This window comes from Lactuca serriola, chromosome 3 (assembly GCF_051521515.1).
Source record: "Lactuca serriola cultivar US96UC23 chromosome 3, Lser_US96UC23_V15, whole genome shotgun sequence".
Classification (NCBI taxonomy): domain Eukaryota; kingdom Viridiplantae; phylum Streptophyta; class Magnoliopsida; order Asterales; family Asteraceae; genus Lactuca; species Lactuca serriola.
The window spans coordinates 52,839,803-52,855,605 of NC_136410.1; the positions used below are offsets into that span (position 1 = coordinate 52,839,803).

General features: G+C 38.3%; 2 protein-coding genes across 2 annotated transcripts; both read left to right on the plus strand.

The window, feature by feature from the left end:
* The first annotated feature begins 3,779 nt into the window (after positions 1–3,779).
* Positions 3,780–4,917, plus strand: LOC145095255 (MLP-like protein 43). Its single transcript, XM_079033169.1, has 3 exons — positions 3,780–3,918; positions 4,541–4,635; positions 4,831–4,917. The coding sequence occupies exons 1-3, from the start codon at positions 3,780–3,782 to the stop codon at positions 4,915–4,917; spliced, it is 321 nt and encodes a 106-aa protein (XP_078889295.1).
* Positions 4,918–6,277: 1,360 nt separating this feature from the next.
* Positions 6,278–8,119, plus strand: LOC145095256 (uncharacterized). Its single transcript, XM_079033170.1, has one exon. It carries the CDS (start codon positions 6,278–6,280, stop codon positions 8,117–8,119), a length of 1,842 nt encoding a protein of 613 aa, XP_078889296.1.
* Positions 8,120–15,803: the final 7,684 nt, after the last annotated feature.

The following is a 15,803-nucleotide window of genomic DNA, read 5'->3' on the forward strand; positions in this document are numbered from 1 at the left end:
AGTTGCAAATGTACGTGCTCTTTTTCTCAAGTACCCATGATGTCGTCGATATATTCACTAAATAAATGTCGCTGACATTACGCATGTATATCAGCTCCAACAGCGACTTGCCTGGTAATAATAGATTAAAGGGAAGTGGTTGTTTAATAAATAAATATCAGTTGTTGTATTTATAAATATCGATGCTTGTGAAGATACATATTCGTATAATTGTATTCTAATACGGTTATGTTTATATAATACGGTTCAAAACATTTTATTGTTTAATTTTGAGTTGTTGGCTGAAGCCTTTTTCTTTTATATTGGTGGGGAGTCTTGCTTGCAACTATATTTTATTTTAATTAATAAAATTTTCTGGATATACCACTATATTTTACAAAAAAATAAAAAAAATAAATTAAAAAATAATAAAAAAGAGTAAATTAAGCTAATGGTCCCTATGATTTGTGGTAATTTGCACGTTTGGTCTCTAATATTTTTTTCTAACTCGGATCGTCCCTATGGTTTAATTTTATTGCATTGTTGGTCCCTGATGGATTTAAAATGACTAATATACCCTTATTTATTATTTTATTTATTTTTAACTAATTAAAATAAATTGTTTAATATTTATGGGTCCACGTAAATCTCTTCGTCCTTCTCTTGAATATGTAGGTGTATTCATCTACCTTCTTCTTCGCTCAAATCTCACCTGATAACACCAAACTAGATCATTTCATCTTTCTCCCTCTCTCAACTTCTACGAAGTCATACCACCATCACCTACCAAATACCTAACAACATCGTTGTCGCTGCCTTGTCGAGTGCTACGATTTGGGGGCAAAGGTGAAAGCGGAAGGTGGTGGAGCCACCGACTCATTATCTAAAATTAGAGCGACTCTCCCTGATCCGACGTCCTCATATGCCTCTCACCTCCGATGTAGCCATCTCTGTCATGGCGTAATGGAGGAAAACTCGTCGGATATCGGTCCTCCGATCTGGAACACTCATCTTCGCCTCTCACGTGAACAATTGGGTTTAGTGAAGAACTTGTTTTGCCATTATTGAATGATTTTCAGTGACGATGCTTGAAGAACAACTGATGAACTGATGGAGAACGAGATGATTTTGGTTTGTTGATTATCATGATTTTTTTTAAGATGAACCGGGTCAAGAACAGATGAAGAACTGATGAACATGAGGACAGTTTTGGGTAATTTGGGTGGTTTGATATGAAAAAATAGTTGGATTCAATGGGTTGATGTTTGTTGAATCCGATAATAGTGATGAACATGATTTAGGTTCCAATTCATTCAATGGTCCGAAAATTTCTTTGGGTAAATTGATGTTTTGTTTAATTTTGATTTCCTGTCAAAGTTTTGCGGAATGATTTAGGTAATTTTACTCATTTGTAACTTAATAACTAATGCAGTTTTGTTCGATGGAAATTGTTTATGAGTTAGAGGGAGACTGGTTTGGATTTTTGCAAATTTGGTTTTTCTAGATTTGATTTTCAGGTAGGCTTTATTTTTTTATTTTGGTTTTGATTTGATCTTTTAACAAGAAGGGGGAGGTTAAAAGGTTTAAAACACAGGGATAGATACAGGAAATGGTGGCCGAAGATATTTGTCGGAGTTGGTAGTTGGATATTTGTGTTATAGAAGGTGGTCAGGTATTGGGGAAGGAAGACTAATGAGAAGGACGAAGGTATTTGGGTAGGACCTATACATATTAAACAATTTTTTTAATCAATTAAAAATAAATAAAATAATTAAAACAATAAATAAGGGTATATTTGTTATTTTAAGTCCATCAAGGACAACGATGCAATAAAAAAAAGTTAGAAACCAAACACACAAATTAACCGAAACCATAGGGACCATCTATGTAAGTTACTCAAAAAAAATCTATACATCTGTAGGGAACGACTTTATTTTTTGTTTTCCTTGTAGTGTCAAATCGTCTTCGACCCTGGATCATAACCTTTAAAGCGTTAAATAATTTTTTTGGTATTTTAGTGCTCTTAAATAAATGCATAAGAGAAATCATTGATTCCCATGTAACTAACATCTCTCCATGTGGACAAGATTTAAGACACTCCGGGAATTAAACTCACCAAAACCCATTTAATTAATATATAGTGTCGTCTTACCATAGAAACTTCATAAAATTGATGACGTCTTAACTGGTTCAAAACCAAATGAGATGGCTAGCAATCAGCCAATCAAAGCAAGCATTGAAAGACAGTAAATTGTCAATCATTTGAACCAATCAAACCAGTGGAAGATACGCCATTCTGGATTGGATCATTTGCCTGAAAATCAACGAACCCTTCAAATAATTTCTCACCAAAACCGAACACTTTACAAGTAGGAAATTTTCGTATGGCGAACAAAAAGATGGATTTGATCCTAAGGATATGGAAACGAAAGGTGTAGGGTCAACATTCTATACAAAGGATTCAATCACATGAGTCACGAGGTTCATCAACACGTGTTTCCTCACTATGGTGGATTTCGGGTGCAAGGATGCACGTATTAAAAGTAAAAACATAATAATTTGTTGTTGACTATAAATCTGTCAACTTTTTTACTATTGTTAATGTGAATCCTTCTTCAATCAGTTCGGCGTAATAGGGTGGGCAAGCTAGGCGACCGTCCAGGGCCCCACGATGATTGTGGCCCCAAAAAATCAATTCTGCCGAATATTTTAATATATCATTTTTGTATTTTAAATAGGTGAACAAACTTCCATTTAGATGAGATGGAGACGCGCTTAGGAAATATTTGATTGAATGGCTAGAGTTCGGTTCTTCTTATGCACAAGTTTTTAAAATACCTTAAAATTTTAGTTTAGTAGTAATTAATGCACTGTATTCGACAAACTAAACTAATAAAGTTCATAAGCATTGTAGATTTGTAGTCCGTTGAATTCACAAATTTGAGACTTTTTTTTCTTTTTTTTTTAATTATTATTTTTATATGCGAATCGTTTGTACTTGTTTTACACTTTTACGGTTAAAAATAAACCATACTTTTTTAAGAGTCTCTCATTTGTCGTCTTCATCTTCTTTTATTTTAAACAACCTAATCAATGATTTCATATATGTCAAAATTGGTACGCTAATCAATAAAAATATATGAAATCGAAAAACATATTGGAAGATTTTTTATAGTTAAGAAGTTAAAAGGAGATTTATTTCAATGAGATTTTCACAATATGCTGTTTAACAGTAGACGTGGAACGACAAAAATAACAAAAAGTAACTATTTACATAATGTCATACATAAGTTCTTGTAAAAAAATTAATTTAAACACGAAGAACATGAGAAAAATAACCATAAAACAACATCCAATGTTACTAAATATACATGATTTTTGAACATGAACACGAACACGATGTTACGTGCTATTATCATGTCGAAGTTCTAACACAAACACACCATGACACGACAACATATATGCTTGAATCAGTGACCTAAGGGGCCATTTTCGTTTTTTTTGCCCCGGGCCCCATATATGCTTGGACCGGCCCTGTCTTTAATACGCTCAATATTGTATATCAGTTGTTAAGGGATTTCTTTTTCAATAGTGATTTGAGCGTTGTCTTTATATTTTTGGCTTTTTGTATTGTACTTTATATTTAATACACCATCATGTACATGACACGTAGAGAAGGACCAGGTCTGAAATAGAAATCAAATGTACTTAATGTAGGGAATTCTTTGGGAAAATATCAAAATTAATGCTAGAGACTAGTTGGGACAAGAGGCTAGCTAGGGCTTGCAAGAAAAAAAAATATGGGTACAATAGGTAAGTTAGTCCCTGAAGTTGAAATCAAAAGCGGTATTAAATTGGTTTATGACATCTACAAACACAAACCAAACAACTCTGGAGTCATCTCCCCTGATAAGGTTCAAGGTTGTGATTTTGTTTCAGGTCAATGGGGTGATCCTAGATCTGTCATTGGCACTTCAGCCATGGTAAACTATTTCAACTATGATAATTCAACATGAAAATTTGTTCTATGTGTGATCAATGTTGGTGATTTGTTATCATCAATGTTATTTAAGTGTAATGAGATTACTTTGTTGACCAAAAGTGATATTTATAAATATTATACAAGTAAGAAGGTGTGGAGTACATACTTGTTTAAGTTTGATCAAGTTTCAAAGTACACTGTCATTTAGGGGCGAAGCCCCTGAACGAACCGGGGTCTGGGGACAGTGCCCCCTAGCGGGGTCCAAGGGGCCGAGCCCCTGGCTGGGGTCGAGCTGTCATATGATAATTTTATGTCATATTTTTATGGTTTTATGACAGTTTATGTTAGTTTTTATGGTTTTATGACAGTTTTAAACTGACATATGACAATTTTCAGACAAAGATCTTAAAGTTCCAATCAAATATTAGGGAGTACCACCCAAATACTTTGATTTGAAAGTTATAATCACGATTCTTGGAATTTCAAAGCCTTTTATTACCCCAAAATTCTAACGATCAATACGTACACACATATTTATTTATGTATGTATGTGAATACTAATTACGGTTTTTTTTGAAGATGGACAAGTAGAAACTGAAAAAGAAATGGTTGAAGAAGTTGACGATGAATTACAAAAAACTGTGTTCAAGGTGATTGAAGGAGGATTATTGGAGGTTTATAATCCCTTAATCCTCACGATTAATATGGAAGATATGTGATAGGTGCATTTTATGCACCTATTTTGCATGATTATTTCCGTCTTTTTCTAGCATTTTACTTCATAATTCTTGCATTTAGTTGATTATTAGGGTAGTTTCATATTTCATTAAGAATGTTTGGTACTTCACTATATTTGATTTATTTTGCAGGCATTATGGAGCATGAAACGTGGAGCTTGGATGCATGGATGCATGGAGCTTGGATTCTTGGAGCTTTGGAGCATGCAGAGAAGATGAACCGGTCATTCCATGGAGGAAAGCATGAAGACATAACCCGAGTCGTTGTTGCATTATCTTCATAGCAAAGGATTACGTGTGAAACGCGGTCCTTGTCACTTTGACACGGGTCTTGTTTGTCCTTTATCATCTCATATTTGAGCAACATGACTCGTGGTGAAGCTAGATTGAAGATGGAGTCAACAGTGAAGCCGTTTTGGAATTTTAGCAAAAAGCATGGTCCATGCCAAAAAAACATGGTCAAGACAAATGGCCATGCCAAAAACACATGGGCAAAAGGCATGGCCATGCCAAAAAACGCATGGCCTCATGGCATGTCACGTGAACTTTAATAAAAGAGCAGGAGACGTCATTTTGAAGGGGAGAACGGTTTTGGGAGCAGTTTCTGGCGATCTAGGGCGATTTTGGGAGAATTCTTGGAGCTTTTGAGGAGACTTAATCATTGCAAACATTTTGATTTCATTTTTGTAAGCATTAAACTTTTCAATTCCATCATTTTTCTTGTTTGATTTGTTCTTAGCCATGTGTGGCTAAGAAACCCTAGTTTCTAGTTCTTGTTCAAAACATGTTGATTGCTTGACTTGAGGCATATGATTTGATGCTTGATTTGTGATTCTATTCTAGTGATTATGTTTTTGTTTAAACTAGAATCCTTGAATTTGATTTGTGTTTGATTGGCCACTTTCATGAATTGAATTTTTGTGTAGTTAATTAACTTTTAGGGCACTTAATCGTTCTATTGAGTTAATAATTGGTAACAAGCAATAAGTTTTCTTATTGTAAAACATATATCACATGTTTTCACACTTCCGAGCGTATGAGAAGAAATGAACATTGTTGGGGAGCTTGTACAAAACTTAATGCAGTTTTTCAATACAATCTAAGAGCGTGTTTAGGTTGAATTAGTAAAGCTAGGTCTAATCAAAGAGCGTGTTTTGGTTAGATAATTTGGCAAGCGAGAGTTATTAGAGTGTGTTAATATCTTTCAGTACCAACATAGAATAGCAATCTTGAATTACATCAAGTCATAATCAAGTTGAACAACAACATTGAGAACTAGAACTAGAACCATTCAATCAATTTGTTTACAAATCTATTTCATTTTGTGCATGATTTTAAAGTAGATTGTTATTTAGTTATTTATTTTTGCAAACAAACCCCCCTTTGTGACCAAAGTACCTTGCGCAAAGAGGTATAGACTTTTGTCCCGTGTCTCTGTGGTTCGACCCTGCTTGCCTTGTACTACTTTTTAGTGCATTAAAGCAGTGTATTTGGAGTCAGTTGTACCCCTTTATTTGTTGGGTCTGACACACCTAACAAATTGGCGCCGTTGCCGGGGACACGGTGTTACTAATTGTTTATGTCTAGATCTTTTCGTACAGGTATACCACTGCCAATTGACTCGGAGATAGAGAAGACTGCAAAGAAGTTAAGGAAGCAAGCCAAGCTTCGTAAGAGGCAACCGGTTTCCGGTACTTCTTCATCATCCAATCCCCCGGTCATTAACATTTGGGAGGATATTACCCTCTCAAGTGTGTCCGCATCCGAAACAAAAAGTCCATTACCTTCACCTCAACCATCCTCATCCAGAAATACCACCCCACCTTCTTCACCTACTCATCACAACCCAAACACTACACCCACAGAAACTTCAACCACTTCTCATACCATAAGAGACAACCATGGAGGGAATCCGCCTCCAAATCCACCACCCGAACAAACCCTTCGCCAATGGGCGAGGCAAGAGGTTACTCAACAACCTCTTTGCATCACCTATCCGGCAGCCACAAACCTTGAATTAAAATCCGGTCTCATTCACTTACTCCCAACCTTTAGAGGCTTAGAAAATGAAGATCCCCACAAGTTCCTCATGGAGTTCCATGTTGTGTGTGTTGGCATGAAACCGCACAATGTCACTGAAGACCAAATCAAGCTTAGGGCATTCCCCTTTGCAGTGCAAGACTCAGCAAAAGATTGGCTTTATGACCTTCCACCGGGGACGGTCAACACATGGGTAGATCTTGCACGCCTCTTCTTAGACAAATATTTTCCAGAAATGAAAGCCTCAGCCCTAAGAAGAAAGATAATTGGGATCAAACAACACAAAAGAGAAGCCTTTCATACATATTGGGAGAGGTTCAAAAAGCTTTGTGCCCGTTGCCCAAAGCATGGTATTAGTGAGTATCAAATCCTTCAATACTTCATTGAAGGCATGACTCCTTGGGAAAGAAGACTTCTTAATGCTTCAAGTGGAGGATCTTTGACTGACAAGACCCCAACGGAGATTCGGGATCTCATAAAAAACATGGCGGAGGATTCAAAGCATACTAGTCAAGATGAAGATTGGTACACAGATGCACCTCAAGGTGTAAAAGAGGTGCACACTCCTCAAATTGAAGCTCAACTATCTGAATTGACTAAGATGGTAATGATGCTTGCTAAGGACAAAGGTGTGCAATCCACACCCCGTCCCTGTGGCATTTGCACTCAAGTGGGACACCCGACTGATATGTGTCCTCAATTGCAAGAAGAAGAATATGAAGAAGCAAATGTTATAGGAGGCTATTCCGAGCATAATCAAAGAACTTATGATCAGCCCCGAGGCAATCAAGGGTGGAACAACAACCAAAACATGGGTTATCAACAAAGACCCCCACCCCATTACCAAGTAAGGCCTCCATTCCCACAACAAAATTACCAACCGAGGCAACTACAACCTCCTCCTCAACAAGCTGGATCCTCAAGTATGTACTTAGAAGACATAGTCAAAAGCCTTGCCACCAGCACCCAAAGTTTTCAGCAAGAGACCAAGGCAAGCATCAAGAATCTTGAGCAACAAATGGCACAACTTGCTCAATTGGTGAGAAAAATGGAGAATCAAGGAAAGATACCTCCTCAAACTAAAAAGAACCCAAAGCACAATGCTTGTGCAATTAGCTTGAGGAGTGGAAAGAAATATGACGGCCCGAAGATGCCCGAAGAAGAAGAAGAGGAGTTAGTGATAGAAGAACCACCAAAGAAGGATGAAAAGAAAGAAGAAATGATGGAGAAAAAGAAGCCGGAAGAGAAAGAAGCAAAGATCACACCACCACCTTTTCCATCAAGATTGAGCAGCAAAAAAAAAGAGAGAGAAGATAGTGAAATCATGGCAATGTTCCGGAAAGTTGAAGTCAACATTCCTCTCTTAGATGCGATCAAATAGGTACCTAGGTATGCTAAGTTTCTTAAGGAACTTTGCACATCTAAAAAGAAACTGCGAGGTAATGAGACAGTGAAAGTAAATGAAAATGTGTCTGCAGTTTTGCAGAAAAGGATGCCCCCAAAGTGCAAGGATCCAGGTGTTTTTACCGTTCCTTGCAAATCGGGAAACTTGTATGTCCCCCGTGCTATGCTAGATTTAGGAGCTTCAATTAATGTTTTACCATATTCTATTTATAAATCTATTGGCATAGGCACTTTAACAAAAACAGGGGTAATCATCCAACTTGTAGATCGTTCTATAGTACACCCAAAAGGTGTATTAGAGGATGTTTTGGTGCAAGTTAATGAGCTTGTCTTTCCTGCAGATTTTTATGTGCTTGATATGGGAGATGATGACCATCCATCCTCGAGTTCCATACTTTTAGGTAGACCATTCTTGAAAACAGCAATAACAAAAATTGATGTCTACAATGGTACATTGTCCATGGAATTCGATGGGGAGGTCATCAACTTCAATATCTATGAAGCAATGAGGTACCCAAGTGATGTTCATTGCATAAATTTTGTTGATATAATCCAACCTTTGACTGAAAATTGTTTTGAGTTGACTAACCATGATTTGTTGGAGTTAGTTTTGAGCAGGAATTTTGATAGCAAGTCAGTCAAAGAGATTGCAGAAAATTTCAAGTTAGATGAAGAGTTGCTGGAAATTGTGGAGAGCATGGAAGAAAAGAAGAAAATAAGGTATGATAATAGCAATGTGAAATTGCCCATTTCTGACACAAAACTTCTTCCTTCCGTTGTACAGGCACCTAAGCTAGAATTGAAGACTCTTCCAGATCATTTGAAGTATGCGTACCTTAGGGAAGAGAAGACTTTGCCTGTCATTATCTCCAACAAGCTGTCCATTGTAGAAGAAGATGAGTTGGTGACTTTGCTGAAAAAGTATAAGAAAGCTATTAGGTGGACAATTGCTGACATAAAAGGGTTGAGCCCTTCCTTGTGCATGCATAAGATCCTCATGGAGGAAGACATCAAACCAACTCGAGAGGCACATAGAAGACTGCATCCACCCATGATGGAGGTGGTAAAGAAAGAAATCATGAAGCTTTTGGATGCAGGTATGATTTACCCTATCTCAGATAGTAAATGGGTGAGCCCCGTTCAGGTAGTCCCGAAAAAAGCAGGGGTCACAGTTGTCAAGAATTCTGAGGGAGATTTGGTGCCAACCCGTGTGCAAAACGGGTGGAGGGTTTGTATTGACTATAGAAAGTTGAATGCGTCAACGAGAAAAGACCATTTTCCTTTGCCATTTATTGACCAAATGCTAGAGAGATTGGCGGGTAAATCTCATTACTGTTTCTTGGATGGTTTCTCGGGTTTTCATCAAATTCCGGTAGCCCCGGAAGACCAAGAGAAAACCACCTTCACTTGTCCCTTTGGCACATTTGCTTATAGGCGTATGCCTTTTGGTCTATGCAATGCATCTGCAACATTTCAGAGATGCATGATGAGCATTTTTTCTGAATATGTTGAAAACATCATTGAAGTTTTCATGGATGACTTCACAGTCTATGGAAACTCCTTTGATGAATGTTTGAGCAATCTAACAACAATTTTGCAAAGGTGCATTGACACAGATCTTGTGCTTAACTATGAAAAATGCCATTTCATGGTGGACAAAGGATTGATTCTAGGTCATATTGTGTCCCGAAAAGGCTTGGAAGTTGACAAAGCCAAGATAGATGTTATCAAAAGTCTTCCTTACCCGACAAATGTTCGGGAAGTTCGTTCGTTTCTTGGCCATGCAGATTTCTATCGGCGGTTCATTAAAGATTTTTCAAAGATTACAGTGCCGATGTGTCAACTACTCCAAAAAGATGCTGAATTTGAGTTCACTCAGCCATGCAAGGATGCCTTCGATCGTTTGAAGGGTTTACTCACCTCTGCTCCAATCATCCAACCACCTAATTGGGATCTCCCGTTTGAGATCATGTGTGACGCGAGCAACACGGATGTAGGGGCAGTATTGGGTCAAAAGGTGGGTCGAGCACACCATGTCATCTACTATGCATCAAAGACCCTTGATAGTGCACAATGCAACTACACCACAACAGAAAAAGAGTTGCTCGCTATTGTTTTTGCACTAGAGAAGTTCCGGAAATACCTCCTTGGAACTAAAGTGATCATATACTCGGACCATGCAGCCATAAAGCACTTACTTACCAAGAAAGATTCGAAGCCGAGGTTAATACGGTGGATGCTGCTTTTGCAAGAGTTCGATATTGAGATCAAAGATAAGAGTGGGAAAGAGAACCTAGTCGCCGACCATTTGAGCTGAATAGTTCAACCCGAAGATGCGATTCCCATCCATGACACATTCCCGGACGAGCATTGTTTTCTATCCAAACACCACCTTGGTATGCGGATATATGCAACTTCATCGTCACGGGAAAGTTCCCACCCGAGCTCACGAGGTCACAGAGAGATAAGATCAAGAAAGAGGCGAGAAGGTACATTTGGGATGAACCGTACCTTTGGAAACATTGTGTAGATCAGGTAACAAGAAGATGTGTTGAAGAACATGAGGTACAATCTATTCTCAACTTTTGTCATAGTTATGCTTGCGGAGGGCATTTTGGTCCTCAAAGAACTGCTAGGAAAATTTTAGACTGTGGATTTTATTGGCCCCGACTTTTTCATGACTCTTACACTTTTTGTAAAAGTTGTGAGAGATGTCAAATGACCGGTTCTTTGAGTTCCTGAAACCAAATGCCCTTAACCCCCATCTTGGTTTGTGAAATATTTGATATATGGGGTATTGACTTTATGGGTCCTTTTCCTTTATCCTTTGGGAATTTATACATCCTTTTGGGCGTTGACTATGTTTCCAAATGGGTAGAAGCAAAGGCAACAAGAACTGATGATGCAAAAGTTGTTGTAGATTTTGTCAAGGCTAACATTTTATGTAGGTTTGGAACTCCAAAATCCTTGATCAGTGACAGGGGCACACACTTCTGCAACAAAACTCTTGGATCAGTTCTCAAGAAGTATGGAGTCCAACATCGGGTGTCCACAGCTTATCACCCGCAAACAAATGGACAAGCTGAAGTGTCAAACCGAGAAATCAAGTCCACACTTGAGAAAACAGTGAACACAAACCGCAAAGATTGGAGTTTGAGATTAGAAGGTGCACTTTGGGCATACCGAACTGCATATAAAACTCCAATTGGGATGTCACCTTATAGACTTGTGTTTGGCAAAGCTTGCCACCTCCCTGTTGAACTGGAACACAAAGCTTTCTGGGTTGTCAAAAAGCTAAACATGAAGATGGATGAAGCGGGCGTTCAACGAAAGTTAGAGATCCAAGAGCCGGAGGAGATAAGAAATGAAGCATTCGAGAGTTCACGCATCTACAAAGACAAGACCAAAGCATTCCATGATAAGTACCTCTCCCGTAAGACCTTTGAGATTGGTCAAAAGGTATTACTCTATGACTCTCGACTTAAATGGTTTTCTGGTAAGTTACGGTCCCGGTGGGTAGGACCGTTCATTGTTACTAATGTATTTGATCATGGTGCAGTTGAGATTAAGAGTAACAAAACTGGAAAAGTGTTCAAAGTTAATGGCCATAGGTTAAAGGTTTTCTATGAAGGTTTCCAAGAGAAAGATATGGAGGTTGATAGCTTGGAACGCCCGGACTACATTGAGTGAATCTAAAGGGCAAAGTCGAGCCAAAGACTTGAAACAAGGGTGGCTAACCGAGAGGCAACTCGGGAGTATTTCTTTCTATTTTCTTTATTTTAATTTATTTCATCCGTGTTGCAAATTTTTACGTCTTTTCGAGGGTCCCGCACAATTAATTTTCCTGTGTAATGCTCAAAGAAAATTTGGTTTTGAAAAAAAAAAAGGAGATTCGGGGTTTACAGAAAGAAAACGCATGGTGCAACATAAAATCGCATGGGCTACCCCAAAATCGCATGGTCAATTTTTTTACCCGTGCCATGCCATCGAGGTTTTAAAAAAAACAAAAATTTTTGCACGGGATTGAAAGGAAAAACGCATGGCTGGGCAGCTTAAAACTCACGGCCTACAGCCCGTGCGAGTTGATCGATATCACAAAAAAAAAACGCACAACCCCTGAAATCCTTTAGAAAAGCACACAGCTAGGACTCACGGACGAATCCAAACAGCCAGGCACAGCCTCGATCGAGCACTTTGGGTCTCACAATCGTGCGTTCGTTTCCCCCCCTCCTTACATCTAACCGAGAACCCTTCAAAATCGTAATCAATTTTTCGATTTTCTTCTTCAATTAATCCAAGATTAAGCCACCAAGGTATGTTACTAACAATTGCTAACTTCATGATCTTCATTATCTAGATCGATTTCTTCAATTAGTGGGTAAAAGATCGAATTTTCCTTCATAAACCCTATAAACCCTAGCTCTTGATTTGTATAATTTGAATTAATTCTTGTATTGGGTTTCCAAAATTCTTGTATAGGGTTCAAGACCAAGCTTGGGGAGGTGCTTTTGGAAGGAAGATTAGAAGCTTTCATCTCCAACTAGACATTCCACCATTGAAGAGTTCAAGCCTTCTTGAGGTTGAAGATGAAGTGAATAATACAAGCCAACACCTTAAATCCAAGCGTTTAAACGGTAAATTCCTTCCATATCTCAAGTTTTACGCTTTGAATTTAAAATTGTTTGGTTGGAATAATTGTGAATCCGTTCTTGTGCTTCATATAATTGTTCATTCGTGCTTGTCTAGTTGTGTTATCATTTTTGGGCACCACTCGTTTGTCATAAATCCGGTTTGTCATCATGCCAAAACGAAAAAACCCACAACCAAAAGAACAATGGGAATCCAAATATGGTGTCACCACCCTCATTCACACCTCTCTTGAGCAACGTGAGCGATTCCTTCACCTCAAGGACCGCGAATATTCTTAACAACGGTTTGTAGATATTCCCACTCTCCAAGAACTAGGAGTTTATGATGGCGTCCATAGATTGTTTAGCAACATCGGTTGGGAGAGACTTCTCACTTTGGCACCAATGGAATCATATAAAAACACAACCATTGAATTCTTACAATCTTTGGAATTCAATGACAATGCCAAATGTCTCTCTTTTCGTCTCATGCGTTTGCAATTTAATCTGAGTCTAGACGGTCTTAGTGGGTTTGTTGGGATTTCTAAATTCAATACATATGGTCCTAAATTAGGCTACATGCGAGAGAAGAATAATCTTTTTAAAGCCCAAGCCAAAGCCTTTTCGAAGGAAATCACAGGACTTGATGTGTATGAGGCTCGATCCGCCAAAGCATCTCATATCATCCATCCAGTCTTAAGGGTGGCTCTCCGAATTATTGCTAACCTTGTCTTCCCCCAAGAAGACGTTAGCAGAGTCGGTAAAATGGAGTTAGAAATTCTTTGGTGCATGGTCACCGGCTTGAAGAGACCTCATTTTGGTGCCTTCCTTGCTTCCAAACTCCTTAAGGTCTCTACTAGCGATTCGGGCCCTATTCATTGTGGCGGGATTATCTCCTATCTTGCCACCCGCCTTACTTGTGCCGAGCTTTTTGAGAGCAAGCGCCCAGACCTTGAGAAAATCACACAAGGCACTAATACCATCACCTCAAATGTCCTTGTAGCCTCATCTTTCTTCCGTAAAGAAGGTGATGGTAGTATCACATGGTTGGTGCAAGGTGAGCCACACTTCCGAGTTCCTGCTGGGGATTTCAGCTCTCTCTAACTCCAGCAGGACATCACTCAAACTCGGTGGTGTCTACCAAAGAACACTTCTGCAAATTCCATCCCACACGCCCCAACGCCCATCCCGAGAGCTCCTGAGCAGCCAGTCGTCGACCATGAAGACGACATCCCTATTCCTCCCGCTCACTCCATTGCTCCCACTGCGAGGGGGTCCACTTCTGCTTCCCCAGTAGAGACTGCACGTCATTTCTACACCAGGCGGGCGACTCAGTACCACAACATATACATGAGGCGTTTTTATCACCTTGATCAAGCTGTTGCTGACATTCGCACTGACGTTCAACAATTGACACAAATGGTACAACAAGCCATGCAGTTCATGCACCGTTGGGCCCCTCGCAGCTAGTAGATTGCCCTACCCTCTCCGAGCATCGAGGACGATGCTAAATCTTAAGCTTGGGGAGGGGTCTTTGTACATTAGGTTTTATTTTCAACATGCATGTAAAAAAAATCAATCTAAAGAAACCTAATCCTCTTGAATAAGTTGAAGTGGTAAATTAGTCGTGGCTTGAGATTAGAACTTGTTCGTTTTTCATTAAAAATCTTGAAGCAACCTAATTTCACACGAACACGTCTCCCAAAGCTACTCGTGCAAAACAAAAAATGATAAGGTTATCAACACCGAATCATGAAGACAGATATAGTTTAGCCCTTGGAACACACGATCGGTCTTATGAGTTATTGCTCATTCATATCCAAACTCCAATTTCAAAGAGTCATAAAATGAATATAAAATTTCAGTGACTCGAATTCTCCAGCGCTCTAAAAAGTCTTTTCTACCTATTCCCTTCTAAATACCCTGCTTGGGGACACTGTTTCCAACTGTACTTACGGGTCTTTGCGCATTTACATCAGTCCCCCTAATATATATATATATATATATATATATATATATATATATATAAAATAAAAAAAAACAATAAAAAAAATTTAAATAAATGAATAAATAAAAATATTATTAAGTTAATCTGTGACCTTTGGGATTAGAACAAGTAAACTCCGAGGGGTGTTTTACACCTAATTGCCTAAAGCAAAATTGTTTGGGACTGATTGGGTTGAAAGTCCGCTACACGGGTTCCATAGAAAGTCATGAACTTAATAATAACAAATAAAGCTAATCTGTGGCCTTTGAGGTTCGGGCAAGTAAACCCGAGGGATCTCTTTAAATCTAGCACACTAAGGTCATCTGATTTGGATGTGTTGGTTGGAAGCCCGTTACACGGATTTCAAAGGAAGCCATGAGCTTTATTTGTAGAAAAATATAATTAGATAGTTGGTATATATCTATGCTTATAGTTTAATTGAATAATGTGTTTGAAAAATGTTTGGTTGTAAACATTGGGACTGACTGTAAACTACTTTGACTGATGTAAGTGGTTTGAAACATGTAACCAATCTGGGTAAATATTAGGGAATTTTTAGAAAATATTTTTTTTAGAAAAAGATTGCTGTCAGTCAACAAATAGCTGGAGTCGGTCAGTGTCATGATTTGAAAAATGAAAATGAGCATATTTTGCATCACATGTTTTCACGAGAGTAAGACCATAATTTGTTCCATGTGCTAACCCAATACTTGTAAAAGCGAACAAGTGTTGTAACTTTTGATTTTGTTGAGTTGCGTTAGGGAATGGCTAAAAACCTTGTTTTACTTGTTATATATCTTTGTGGGGTTTATGTCAAGTTATCTCAAGGCCCGACAGGTACACCTTCGACTGTATGACATAATGAGGTTAATTGGATTGAATATGTTCGTTTGTTTTGTTCATTGTATTAATGTTTGAAAAAAATATATATCTTTATGTACATATGTTATTTTCTTTAGTTCTTCTTTTATTGCATGCATGCATTCTTAATTCCATTTAGTCATTTTTGTTCCTTCCATTCTTTTCATCTTAGTTTCTTTTTAGTC